At 39.4% G+C, this 13,523-nt stretch overlaps 2 protein-coding genes across 4 annotated transcripts; both read left to right on the plus strand.

Annotated features, from left to right (window-relative positions):
• The first annotated feature begins 807 nt into the window (after positions 1-807).
• Positions 808-6,940, plus strand: mtmr2 (myotubularin related protein 2). Of its 2 annotated transcripts, none has more exons than XM_026373006.1 (16): positions 808-1,047; positions 1,690-1,792; positions 1,886-1,909; positions 2,022-2,088; positions 2,191-2,285; positions 2,363-2,464; positions 2,717-2,821; positions 2,910-2,993; positions 3,327-3,476; positions 3,567-3,755; positions 3,902-4,087; positions 4,197-4,403; positions 4,493-4,585; positions 4,673-4,786; positions 4,928-5,104; positions 5,208-6,940. In XM_026373006.1, exons 1-16 carry the CDS (start codon positions 968-970, stop codon positions 5,370-5,372), a joined length of 1,941 nt encoding a protein of 646 aa, XP_026228791.1. In that variant the 5' UTR covers positions 808-967; the 3' UTR covers positions 5,373-6,940. The 2 variants fall into 2 exon arrangements, with proteins under 2 accessions (XP_026228791.1, XP_026228792.1); XM_026373007.1 differs by having other exon boundaries at positions 2,025-2,088.
• Positions 6,941-7,917: 977 nt separating this feature from the next.
• Positions 7,918-12,807, plus strand: fam76b (family with sequence similarity 76 member B). 2 transcript variants are annotated; one of them, XM_026372452.1, is made up of 10 exons: positions 7,918-8,424; positions 9,373-9,437; positions 9,522-9,576; positions 9,784-9,939; positions 10,026-10,210; positions 10,353-10,403; positions 10,500-10,577; positions 10,711-10,846; positions 10,943-11,044; positions 11,689-12,807. In XM_026372452.1, exons 1-10 carry the CDS (start codon positions 8,338-8,340, stop codon positions 11,776-11,778), a joined length of 1,005 nt encoding a protein of 334 aa, XP_026228237.1. In that variant the 5' UTR covers positions 7,918-8,337; the 3' UTR covers positions 11,779-12,807. The 2 variants fall into 2 exon arrangements, with proteins under 2 accessions (XP_026228237.1, XP_026228238.1); XM_026372453.1 differs by having other exon boundaries at positions 10,714-10,846.
• Positions 12,808-13,523: the final 716 nt, after the last annotated feature.

A 13,523-nucleotide genomic window follows, 5' to 3' on the forward strand; every position in this document is an offset into this window, starting at 1 on the left:
TTTAAATAGGAATTTATTGTTTATTGAATTACTCTACATATCAACTCAGAATTGCATTTCATGTGATAAATGGTCTGCACTTATATAGCACTAGTACTAGTACTCGAAGCACCTTTACACAGCTTTTCGTTCACCCATTCGCGCACACACTCATACTGATGGCAGGCCTGGCTCACCGTGGGCAACTTGAGGTTCAGTATCTTGCCCAAGGACACTTCAGCATGTGAAAGGAAGAGCTGGAAATACCGATCCAACTATTGAAAGATGACTGCAGTCTTATCTGATCAGATGTCTACTTAGGAAAAGTTATATCCAGAATATTAAGTGGACTGTTGGCAGGGTGGTTTGGTTTCATTTACATGATGATATTGGAAAAGTTGAGTATTGAATAAATTTAATTCTTTAAATGAGGCAAACATTGAAGGATTCTTCAAAGCGACTCTTCCAGTTTAAAATCTATCTGGGTGTTGATATATATTATACCATCTGCCTTATTACAATATTAGAAGCCATTTTTTGTTAATGAGATGTTAGTAAGCATTTGACATGTATGACTCATATGTTAGATAAAACAGAAAATAAACTGAAGTTACAGTGATGAACTGTATAGTTGCACAAAGCAATGTTAGTATACGTATAGGGATTTTATCAAAATAAGTGGTAACATGATAGTTTTTATACTTTGTAGCAAACTTTGGTTCCTTCTGATTGTAACCTACCAAAAACCAAACTAAAATAACAGTATTAAAACATACGAGCGGCAGTGAACGCCACAGGGGGCGCCATCTTTAACAATCGCCTCTTTGTGGCAGTGAGCTGGGAGGCTGCTGGGAAAAAAATGGCAGCTTCCTTTTGTTTGTGGGGATTCGCTCCGTTATGAGAGGGGTTTAGTAAAATACATTCCTCAGTAGATACACAGATCTCAAACTACATAGTCGGAGTTTCCAGACATTTAAACCAGGGGAACATGGAGAAGAGCGGCAGCGTCGACAGCCTGGGCTCGAAGCGAAACTCTTCCCGACAGCCGAGTGTTGATTCATTGTCCAGGTATTTAAACCCAGCACAACACTTCCTCTTTTTAAGCTTTCTTAAAGTTTACAAACCAAAAGTAGGACATATTTTATGTTATATTACTAAAAGTTACACGCACGCATTTCTAACCCTTCTCCAGTGAATGTTAGTTACTGTTATGAAGAGACCAGCCTGTCATGTTGACAGTAAATGAACTAGGTCACTGTCAGTGACTCTGTCATCATCGATTAGCATCCACTGAAACCGACTGAAGGATGTAAACTGTTGGAAAAATGGGCAAACGAGTTTGCTTTAACAGTCTAAAACTGAAAGTTATACAACAGGAAACAGAGTGAAGATCCTCAGTTTAAAGAGTCTTGTTATTACACAAGTTCATATGGTTTCAGGACAACAACATTATTTTATTTACCAGCAGCTAAAAATCCTGAAAACACAAAACACAGGAAAAACAAATGCTCAATGTTGAATTTATGAGGCTGCAACTATTAAAGTGGTTGAAATTGGCAAATATATCAAAATTAAACAAAAAAATGAGTGAAGTCAGTTAGTCACTTGAATTACTTATCTAAATAATAGTTTAGAGGAGACATAAGTGAAGTAAGATAAGATTCGGCTGTGGTATTTCCCTTTATTGTTTGCCACCTTATCTCTGAACAGTACGTCCACCTCTCGGTCTGACCGGTCTGCCCAAACCAAGCCACTTTCTGTGATGTCCTCCGACTCCGTGTCCACTTCTGCCGAGTTTTCCCCGGAGCTCCGAGTTAGTGATTAATTAATTAATTCACAGAGATTCTGCTACTTCGGCTAATGACAGTGACTTAAGTGTGATTCTCCTGTTGTGTGTGCCCTTCAGGTCAAGCCCAAAACCGCTGCCAAGGTATGTCACCTCATGAATAACATACTAACCCAGCGTGCTTTATGTTGAGTTATAAGTTTAACTTTAACAGATTTCGTGGTGAAGAGGCGTAAGTTGTATCCAATGTTTCCAGCAGGTGTTTAGAGATTCAGACAAGGAGGAACCACAGTTAGTTCCAAATGAAACAGTGCAAGACACAGGTAAGATTTCTCATTGCTGCAATAACAACTCAGATTGAAATAGCTTGCATGAATTAAAGGTAGTAGAGCACACGGCTAAAAGTGTTTTCTTTTATACTATAGCCCCTGATATCACATACTTCTGTCCATTCACTGGAGCACTGAGGGGATCTGTGACAATTACCAACTACAGACTTTTCTTCAAATGCATGGACAGGGTATGCTTTGTGTTTTTTTCAAATAATGAATATTTACTAGGATCAGTTTGTTTTATTAATGTTTAGTTTGTTACTAGGAGCCAGCATTTGTGTTGGACCTACCTCTTGGGGTGGTGAGTCGTGTGGAAAGGATTGGAACAGCATCAAGCCGTGATGTGTCATACGGGCTAGTTTGCAAGGTGAGTAATCTGTGGAAAAAGTCTGAAATAGCTTAACTTATTTTATGGAAATCTGTGAACAGAGGGTGAACCTCTGACAATCATAGAAATCATCATCAATCATTAGAAAACACTGCAATGCTAATATCTCAATAATATGATACTAGGTAATAACTTGTTTCTGCATGTTGTAGCGTCACAGCAATGAAACGGATATGTATGTGCCTATGACCTCTGATCATGGCCATGACCATTTGCTCTGGTTTTCTGCAGGATATGCGTAATCTACGGTTTGCACACAAACAGATAGAGGACACACTCAGGAAGTCCATTTTCGAAGTGCTAATGAAATTTGCTTTTCCTGTTTCCAACGGGCTGGTGAGTGATTCTCAGTCACGCTATGTTTGACACTGTCACACTGCATCGTCTACCAACTGAAAACGTTTCGTTCTCCCACTCTCTGTAGCAAATCTTCGCCTTTGACTACGGTCAGGTTTTTCCTGAAAATGGATGGAAGGTGTATGACCCTGTCACGGAATACAAAAGACAGGTACCGACCGCTGAGCTAAACATTATAGAAAGATATTTACATACTTCAATGGCCACTGTGGGCACACATGTAGTGCATGTCAAAAACATTAGAAACACTTGATGTAATGCACTCCAGTACGACTCCATCACACGCTATGACCTCAATAATAAACATATAGTAGAATTGTCACTTTTCACAGTTTTTTAACAGTTGGAACAAAAACTTAGACATTAAAATTGTGTCAAAGTAGAATTCATGTTAGAGCTGCTGTGTTGGATTAGCTTAGATTGTATAGGTGATCCTAATAAAGTGGCCTGTAGTGTAGTTATGTGTGTGTGTGTTTCTTGGAAGGGTATACCCAATGAAAGCTGGAGGATAACGAAAGTAAATGATCACTATGAGCTGTGCGACACCTATCCATCAACTCTGGCAGTGCCTGTCAACATACCAGACGAAGAGCTGAAGAGGGTAGCTGCCTTCCGAGCAAAGGGAAGAATACCCGTGAGTGCGATATCCTTATCATGCCTAGTAACTCTTCGGCACAAGTGTAATTATGTATTTATAATGTATTCTGTGATACTCTGTGTTCAGGTGTTATCCTGGATCCATCCAGAGAGCCAGGCGACAGTGACACGCTGCAGTCAACCTATGGTTGGGGTCAATGGGAAGCGCAGCAAAGAGGATGAGAAATACCTGCAGGCCATTATGGATGCAAATGCTCAGTCCCATAAACTCTTCATTTTTGATGCCAGGCCCAGTGTCAATGCTGCTGCCAACAAGGTTTGTCTTGTTCTGACTAGGAAAAAGCAACATGTATTATTGTAATACTATTAATGGAAATGTTGTGTACATGGAAGATAGAGATTACAGTAAGTTAAAATATAACCTCAGCAGATCTGTTCCTGTTTTCCACTTGTTTTCTTCAGATGAAAGGAGGTGGGTATGAAAGTGAGGATGCTTATCAGAATGCTGAGCTGGTGTTCTTGGATATTCACAATATCCATGTGATGAGGGAGTCACTCCGCAAGCTGAAGGACGTGGTTTACCCCAACATTGAGGACTCCCACTGGCTGTCCAATCTGGAGTCCACTCACTGGCTTGAGCACATCAAGGTGAGTATAATAATGCACCACTGTGATCGTGAGCTGAGAGAGGAATGAGGTTAAAGACGGAGATGAGCCAGGCTACCAACTGTTTGTATGTGTTTCTGTGTGTTTTCAGCTGATCTTGGCAGGGGCTCTGCGAATTGCAGATAAAGTGGAGTCTGGGAAAACATCAGTGGTGGTACACTGCAGTGACGGATGGGACCGCACAGCCCAGCTCACCTCCTTAGCTATGCTCATGCTAGACGGTTACTATCGCACTATTCGTGGCTTTGAAGTGCTGCTTGAGAAAGAGTGGCTGAGCTTCGGTCACCGCTTCCAGCTGGTAAAAAATCTTTTATACACTTCTTGGAAATTCCATCATGCTGTCACGTCCAGTTGCACCACTTACGAACCTTCCACTTCTCGTTTCAGCGTATCGGTCATGGTGATAAAAACCACACAGACGCAGACCGGTCGCCTGTTTTTATTCAGTTCATCGATTGTGTCTGGCAGCTCACTCGCCAGGTAAAAAATAAATAGCACTAAATTATGACTCAATATTCAGAATAAGACAGTCTTTCAAAAATAATAATGAGGCTGTTTCTGTTGAAGTTTCCCGCAGCCTTTGAGTTTAACGAATACTTCCTGGTAACCATCCTGGACCATCTGTACAGCTGCCTGTTTGGGACATTCTTGTGCAACAGCGAACAGCAGAGGTTGAAGGAAGTAAGATCAATTTGTCTCTAAAAGCTTTTGAGAATTGTGATTTGTTTTTCTAAAATAAGATATTTGAGAGTAAGATATTGAATAGAGCATGCAGTAATAAGTCACCCTCAGTGTTATGACAACTACGGCTTTATTTTACAGGAGATTCCCAAAAGGACAGTGTCACTGTGGTCTTATATTAACAGCCAGATGGAGGATTTTACCAATCCTTTGTATGTGAACTACTCCAACCATGTGCTGTTCCCTGTAGTCAGCTTGCGCCACCTGGAGCTTTGGGTTGGCTACTACATCCGCTGGAACCCCCGGATGAGACCTCAGGTACGTCAACAATCCTGTCTGTTATTTATGGGCTGGGTAAGATGCAACTCCGATGGGAGGGAAACTGTTTGCACTCCACAAAAATATTTCTGTCTTTTGCCAGGAACCTATTCATCAGCGCTACAAGGAGCTGTTAGCGAAGCGTGCTGAGCTGCAGAAAAGAGTGGACGAGTTACAGCGAGAGGTGACCAATCGGTCAGCTTCCTCATCCTCTGAGCGGGCGGGCTCCCCCACACGGTCCATAACTCCAGTGCAGACTTTTGTTTAACGTAACTACATCACAGTTTCAGAAGCTGAATCCCTTTTCTTAGAGGGTGCCATAATGTAGTAATCACAAGGCCACAGCTGGCGACATGAAGGACCTCTGTACCAAACTGCCACTTTGGGTGATACGCCACCTTAATACACTACCACCAAAAGTCTGATTATGCAGATTACTGCATTTGCATCTCTCACGGGTCATGTACAATCTGCCTGCAACTAACAGCATTTGGCTCACACTGCTTGACTACAGCCATATTGTACTCTTCTTCCAGGGTGGAGAAGGACCTACCTACAATCAGTGTTTATAGTTTGAAGTACACTAAAATATTACTCGGGTTTGAAATGTATGCCTTATACTCATCATACAAACACTCACGTCATTCCTCTACACTGCAAACGTTAGTTAGATATTGTCCTGATGAGAGGAAACAGTTGTGAATTCAGTGCAGCAAATACTATTTTAAGGTTGAAACAGTAGTTCTAACACTAACTAAATGGCTTTGGGTTTTGTTAAAAATGTAGCTTTAAAGGGCTATAATGTTAGTTTCTTATAATGTTAAAAATAGTCATAAGGTGCATTAAATATTTACACTTTATAAACACATGATGTGTCATATGACATTCCTCTCATTAAGGTTTTCTAAGTTTAATTTTTCTAACTAGTTAACATTATTTATTACCTTTATTCCAGACTCATAAATACACTTTGTCTCATATCAAAAGTAATATTAATAAAGTTGTTCCCTTGCAATATTAATAAGCTGCACAGAAGATGCAATAGTTCATTAGTCCCAGATGTTGGTCTTTTACTTAATATGTACATGTGTGAACATTTCTTGCAAATGCTATTTAAGCCTGATGTAAGCTGATGTTTTTTTTATGTGTAGCAGAATATGTAACAACTAAGTTGAAGATAACCTCTGCTAGAAGAATTGGGCACATAAAAAAAAATTGTACACAGTGTGTATTTGCCATAGTTAAAAGTTAAATGCATGGTTTGCAACAAACACTCATTCAACTTGAATGAGTCAGTAGTGTTTAAGCATTTAGCGTGATGTTAAAATAACACCCTCCAGGACATTTTAGAGATTTAGCTGTTTAAAATGATAGCTGAGCCTCAGTGACATGCGATTAATTATATGTTATCACAGCAATCTCACCAATAAAATATATGATAGAGCTCCCATTATTTAAATGAAGAAATATAACAGTGATTTAAACCCTTGAAACTGCAAATGGCTTTGATTGCAATGGCTTTTAAAAATTTGAATATGGCCATATTAAATCGGTTTCATTCCCATGCAATCATAAGTTAGCCTCGACGTATCCTTATCATGCCCAGTACTTATGTTTTTAACATATGCTTGTCATTTACAATACATCAGTACTTGGTTGAATTACTCTGCCTTTAAAAATGTATAGTGTAATAAAACCTTTCCATTTTCTATACAGCTGAAGTGAAGCAGCAGTGCTGTATGAAGACCTTTAAAACTTGTTTTTTGGACCACAGCAGTGTCAAACTGTGCTGTCATTATGTATCAAAATGATTAATAAAAGTGCTGATACTATTGAGTCAAATGTTTCCGATTTCTTGAGCATGTAACCTTTCAATGTGATCTAACATGGAATCAATTTTAAGTTTTGCAATGGTTAAATTAATGTAAATAAATGTGGATAAAGAAAGATAACTCACAAGGGTCACTGAAATAACTTATAGTTATAACAAATAAAAAAATGTATTAAAATTAATTAATGAAAGTCAGACATTGTTTTTGAGTTGTGGTTCAACTACAGGTTTTTAAAAAACAAACTAATGAAACTGACCCAGACAAAAAAATGATGGTACCCCTATAAAGGATTAAAAATAATTTGGCTATAGGGACATGTTAAAGTAAAGTGTTTCCTATTGTTGGCATCACCGGTATCTTTAAACCTGAAATCAGTCAGTCTGCTTATTTAAAGGGTTAAAAGTGATCACTGTGCTGTTTGGTATCATGGTGTGTACCACGGCACTGCAGCCAGCCTCCATGGACGTGGCCGCAAGAGGACTATTGATGACAAATTGAAGAGACAGATAATACAAATGGTCACTAAAGAGCCCAGAATAACTTCCAAAGAGACGTTAACACTCCAGCAGCACTGTGTATCCTCACCATGCCAACTATGCAAGTGGGATATCAGCAAACTCCTATGGGAAAGAATATACAGTCACTTTTCCATTCAAGTGTTATTACAGGATTGTAGTATATTACTGTATGTTTTATGGTTTGAGTGAACAAAAAGGTTAAATTCACAGTATTAATACAATTATTACACATAAAAATATTCTATATAAAATCTTATTGTGTGTAATTTAACATTAGTGTCAGCATTGTTTTATGTTTACTAGTGATAAATCTAGTGAATAACAAGTTAGTAAAATGAAAATACATGATCGAGCTGTGTTGAACACGTGATCGGCTTCGAGGATTTCAAAACGCAAATCCCGCGGACGGACGTGGTGTCGCGATACGTTTCCTTTCTTCTTCGGGAGCAGTCGGCCACTTCCGGTTTTGTGACGACGGCGGCGTTGGTACAAAAAGAGAGAAGGAAAACAGGAAAATACCTTTCTTGGCGAGAACAGTGGAAACTTAGTAGAAATAGCCAGATCTGTATTGACGGGTTGCTTATGTGGCGGTATAACGAACGATCACTACATAGTTAGTCTGATCGGAAAACGTAAGAGCAGTGGAAGATCCTAGATATTTGGAGTTTATTGTTCTTCGCCTGCTCCCTCCAGCTAAGCTATTTCTGTTGCTCTGCGCTACATAGCCGAGCTAGCTACCGTTAGCTAACGCTGGATGCCAATACTGTGTTTTCTTAGTTCTCACTTTGGAAGCGGATAAAAAGGAAATAGCGGTGTTAATCCATTCGCTTTGCAGCTGAGCTCGGCTAACCTCTCCTAGCTCGGTGACATTAGTTGGGCGAGAATGGCAACGTCGGCTCTGTACGCCTGTACAAAGTGTAACCAGCGGTATCCTTTCGAGGAGCTGTCGCAGGGCCAGCAGCTGTGCAAGGTTTGGGAGTGTGTGTGTGATCGAAGATGACTGTAAACACGACACTAACACATCTGATGTTCAAGCGTGTACAAGTGCGTGTGGCTGTTTGTGCCGGCAGGCAGCAAGTTAGCCAGGCTCAGGTTATGTAACAGCCTTTATCTGTCCAACCTGGACAGGCTAACACTGTATCTGCAGCCGTGTTTTGATCATCCAACACGACCATCCTGATCGTTAAAGAGAAAATCCACATCTATTACATATAATAAGCAGCTGGATATTTAGTCACGACGCTTTGTAATAAATGTGCTTTTAAGACATTTGCCAACTCCTTGAACTTGAGATTCACATGGAGAATTGCAGTGTAAGCTACAGCTGAAGAACAGATGTTTTTCAGTAAGAGAAAAGTGGCACAGTAGTAGTGGCACAATCTTGGAGCCCTGATCTTCAAACACGTATTCAGTTCCTAACTATATATACTTCATGGTCAGACTGCACTGATTGTTATTTTTATTAAAGCAGGGGAAGACCACACAATGGAGAGGGTTAAAATATATAGCTTTAGCACCCACTGAACATTTAAAAACACCTTTTTTTTGCACAGAATAGTTAAAAGCACAAGGGCAGTTGATGAACACCATAATGCAGTTACCAATGTCTCTGTCAAGGATTATGAAATATTTGAGAATGCCAGCTACAGTGATTGTTGTCCAACAATGCTTTTATGAGCTTAATTTTCCGACATCGCCCTGCCCTGCTGTGATAATGCATTGGATTAACTGAACAAAAGCAGAATGCGTGACAGTCCTTACTCTCAATTAGATGGATGTTAATATTTCCATAGATATTTTAGACAATGGTGTTATAAACAACTTATAAGACGATATTGTTTCAGAGGAGTCCACTGGACATGATCTAATATGTATGCACACAAGCGCTAATGAACATCTGTTTGTTTTGTCACTTTAGGAATGTCGCATCGCACACCCTATAGTGAAGTGCACATACTGCAGATCTGAGTTTCAGCAAGAAAGGTGAGATGGGAACTTAATGTTGTTTTTGTTTATTCCAATATAATCAGTTCTTTTGCATTTATGTGTTTTGCTTCTTCTCTGCAGCAAAACCAATACAATCTGCAAGAAATGTGCCCAGAACGTCAAACAGTTTGGAACTGTAAGTAACAAGTTTCTCCTGTGTGTACTGGTTGTACGTACTGATTCAAGCAGCACACTTTATATATATATATATTTAAATATTTAAATATATATATAAATGTGTATATATATATATATAAAAATGTATTTATATTTATATGTTAAAAGCATCATTATGTGTACATATAATCTATAATCTAACATTGTTTTTTGTCTGTCTTTACAGCCCAAACCCTGTCAATACTGTAACATCATTGCAGCTTTTATTGGGACAAAGTGTCAGCGTTGCACAAACTCAGAGAAGAAATATGGACCTCCACAGACGTGTGAGCAATGCAAACAGCAATGCGCCTTCGACCGCAAGGAGGAAGGCAGGAGAAAGGTATAAACCAGACACACATGCAATAATATACAGAGGAGCATAAAACAGTGAATCTTATCAACTACTGTCTTCTACCTGTTCTGCAGGTGGATGGGAAACTGCTGTGCTGGCTCTGTACTCTTTCCTACCGCCGTGTCCTGCAAAAGACCAAGGAGCAGAGGAAGGGCTTTGGCTCCTCCAACTCCTCATCCCTGAACGAGAAAGACCACCACTCCAGATCGCATCATCATCACCACCACCACCAACACAGACACAGCAGTTCTCACCACAAGTACGTTCTCTGTTGTGTCACTTCTCCTTCTCACATTTCCATACCCAGGCTGCTCAGCCAGACTGTTGGTTTTAGCGCAAAATAGTGAAAAGATTTTGTCTCTTGCTTGTGCTTATTTGCCAAGTTTATCCATCTTTCACAGACTGAGTGGGAGCTTGAGCCCCGACCAGGAGCAGGGACTGTGGAAGCCGAGGTAAAACATTCCGTCTCCTTGACCCACACAAAGTACCTAATTAAACTGTATTGGTGGAGTTTTTAGTTGCACAGTGAACATTGCTATTTTTTGCAGCCATAAGTCGTCTTCTATCCAGAAGGAGACTCCAAAGAAGAAACCAAAACTGGAGATGAAGCCATCCAATGGGGACAGGTGCGATGGGGGTTGTAGTAGTTTGACAAAAGTACTTTATCTAAACTGTTAGTTGTATAAAAACAATAAAGAAGTTTGGCATTAAGCACCAATCTCAGCATAAGCCCTCCTGCATTTTGCTTTCTCTAATCAGTAGTTCCATCACCCAGTCAATGGACTCTGGAGGAACTGACAACTTCATTCTCATCAGTCAACTAAAGGAGGAGGTAATGTCGCTGAAGAGACTTCTGCAGCAAAGGGATCAAACCATCCTAGAGAAGGACAGAAAGGTATAGTCAGCTACCCTGTACCTCCAATACTACTGAGTCAAAGCTGTATCGCCACTGGTTGCTTGTACTTATATTGATTACAAAATTCCCCTCTAGCTTACAGAGCTTAAAGCGGACTTTCAGTACCAGGAATCCAACATGAGAGTGAAAATGAATCAAATGGAGAAAGCGCACAAAGAGGCTATGGAGCAACAGCAGGTAAATCTATAAACATGTGGTCAGAGGTGTGGTAATGCAGTCATTACAACAGTGCATCTTTCATTTTGTTCCTGTCCTATTCTGACAGGACATTCACAGGACACTGACAGCTTCTCATTATCTCACTTGGGTCATAATTTCTGTTTCTCTCATCTCCTCTTAAAGTCCCACCTAAAATAACTTCAAGCTATCTCCAATCTGAATTGGCTCTAATTGACGTTATTGTTCCAACTTATATTTGAATTCAGAAATAACTCTGTGATAAGTAATATTATGAGAAACAATTAACACCACACTGGCTTCTGTTGTCATCCTGCCCCATAAATGTGTCAGCATGATGGATGATTTGCTTTTTGCACAAGTTTCCAGTCTGTTGTTATGGATGATGACGGGTGTGTCAGTTGAGCAATTTCCTGCCAAACTTGTGCTGTTGTTTAGTAAATGTGACTCTGCCTTATGCTTGTATTGTTGAACTAATGATGAGTAAGAGCTTTGAAACTGATTTCCTGCTACCAGGTAGCGTTTTGACGGCAAATTAAAATGCAATCCAGATAAACGTGATTCACACTGATTTCACAACTGGGATGTAAAAAATGTTGACTATGTATCTAATTCCTAACAGAGTTGATCATTTGTTTCCACAGTCCAAGAACAGGGAGTTGATGAAACAAGTGGCTGCCCTCTCAAAAGGAAAAAAGTTTGACCGGACAGGAAGTTCACTGCTGCTGCCCTAACAATAGGCCGGTCAGCGGGTAACAACACAGAGCGGCTTCATTGTTGCAGCACTGTGAAGGTCTCCCCCCGTGTTTCCTCATTGCCATCAACATCAATTAACTTCTTGATTGGTAAAACCAGAGACCATGTTGTACATGGAAATCAATTGTTGAATCAAAGAAACTGTCTTTCTCTATATGTCAACATATTTTAGATATTTTATGGCAACTTTTCCACTGGATCATAGGATATGACTCTGGATGGAGTGGAGGATGGAGCCCTTGTTTTTAACACTGCCGGGCCAAAAAGCATGGTGTGCATATGTGGATAGCATTCTGTCGACTCAGTGTATCCACTTAATTTTTATGGATGTCATGCAATTTATTTATTCAACTGTATTTCTTAGCTTTTTTATTTCCTCACAACATATTAAGAGAATATCCCGCATTTTGGGGTTTTCTTCAATAGCATTTAGTTCTATTTTTCTAAATGGATGCGATTGTGGAAGACAAGTTCTCCTTAGTGAGACACTGCGCAACTTTACAATATATGCAAACGTGGGACAGGTGACCACTGAGCTGCTGCTCAACAGTAGAGAACTCTCTCGGTATAAAACAACCAATGAACACTTTGAAAGGCTGTCTGACACCTCATGGCTGCCCTCCTTCTCACTGTGTGACAGCTGTAGTGCTTTGCTGTTTCTCTTTAGTGCAACTGTAATGGCGCATGGTTTTACTGCCAGATACTGGATCGCATTGTGGTCAGACTTCCTCCATCCCCACCCCCTTTTAATTAGTTTTTTAAGAATCACTTGTAAATGTATTACTGGGGTCCGCCATTGTATTTAAACTATTGCTTGTATCTGTTTTAGTGAGTACAGTATGTGTATGGTAAGGCCAGTTGAAATTAACATGTCTGTAGAAGATGCTTTTTAAAAGAACACACCTTTCACCTTGCATTATTGGGCTGGTTTCATACTGTGGCGTCCAGGATCACTTTTGTACTTTTTTCCAAGTGTTTTAAAACTATTAAAACTGGCTAAACTGTTACTGCATGTTTGTTTTTGGGGTTTTTTTTGGTACATTGAGTCTGGGATCTGCTTGCGATACAGTATATTGGTACAAGCTTACCATGAGGATGGTGCTTCAATTTAGTACATTAATACTGTAATTTACATTTATGTCATTTTAAAACACATTATATCTTGTATATCTTTGCCTGGTGTGCATTTTGATAAACACCCCAACACAAGTCAGATTGTGTTGTGTAGTGGATAGGGTGAAGCATGTACTGACAGATAAAGTACATCAGATTTTAAATGTACTGCACTCACTGTTGCTCAATGATTCTTGAGAACTGACTCAAAACATGCCCTGCACAAAAATCAGCTCAGTGAAATGGTACAAAATGACTCAACTAGTAATCGTCAGATTTTATTGAGGCACACTCAAACAACATATTGATTTTTTTGTATTATGTATGAGATTTCTGATTTTATATGATTAAATATTTGCACTGTATAAAACACAGTTTTTCCTGAACTAATGTTAATTGACTTAGAAATGTTATAAACCTAGACCTAGACATTTTGATATTTGGTGATTAATAGATACATTAAAAATACTAGGATAAAAAAGGGAAAAGCTTTAACTCCATAAAAATGTTTTCATCTTAAACACAAAGGAACTTAGGAATTAAAAACGAATGCTATCCTGGTTCTATCTAGTTTCATATATTGTTTTGTATTTTTTTACATAGAATAGTG

This window comes from Anabas testudineus, chromosome 14 (genome assembly GCF_900324465.2).
Source record: "Anabas testudineus chromosome 14, fAnaTes1.2, whole genome shotgun sequence".
NCBI lineage: Eukaryota > Metazoa > Chordata > Actinopteri > Anabantiformes > Anabantidae > Anabas > Anabas testudineus.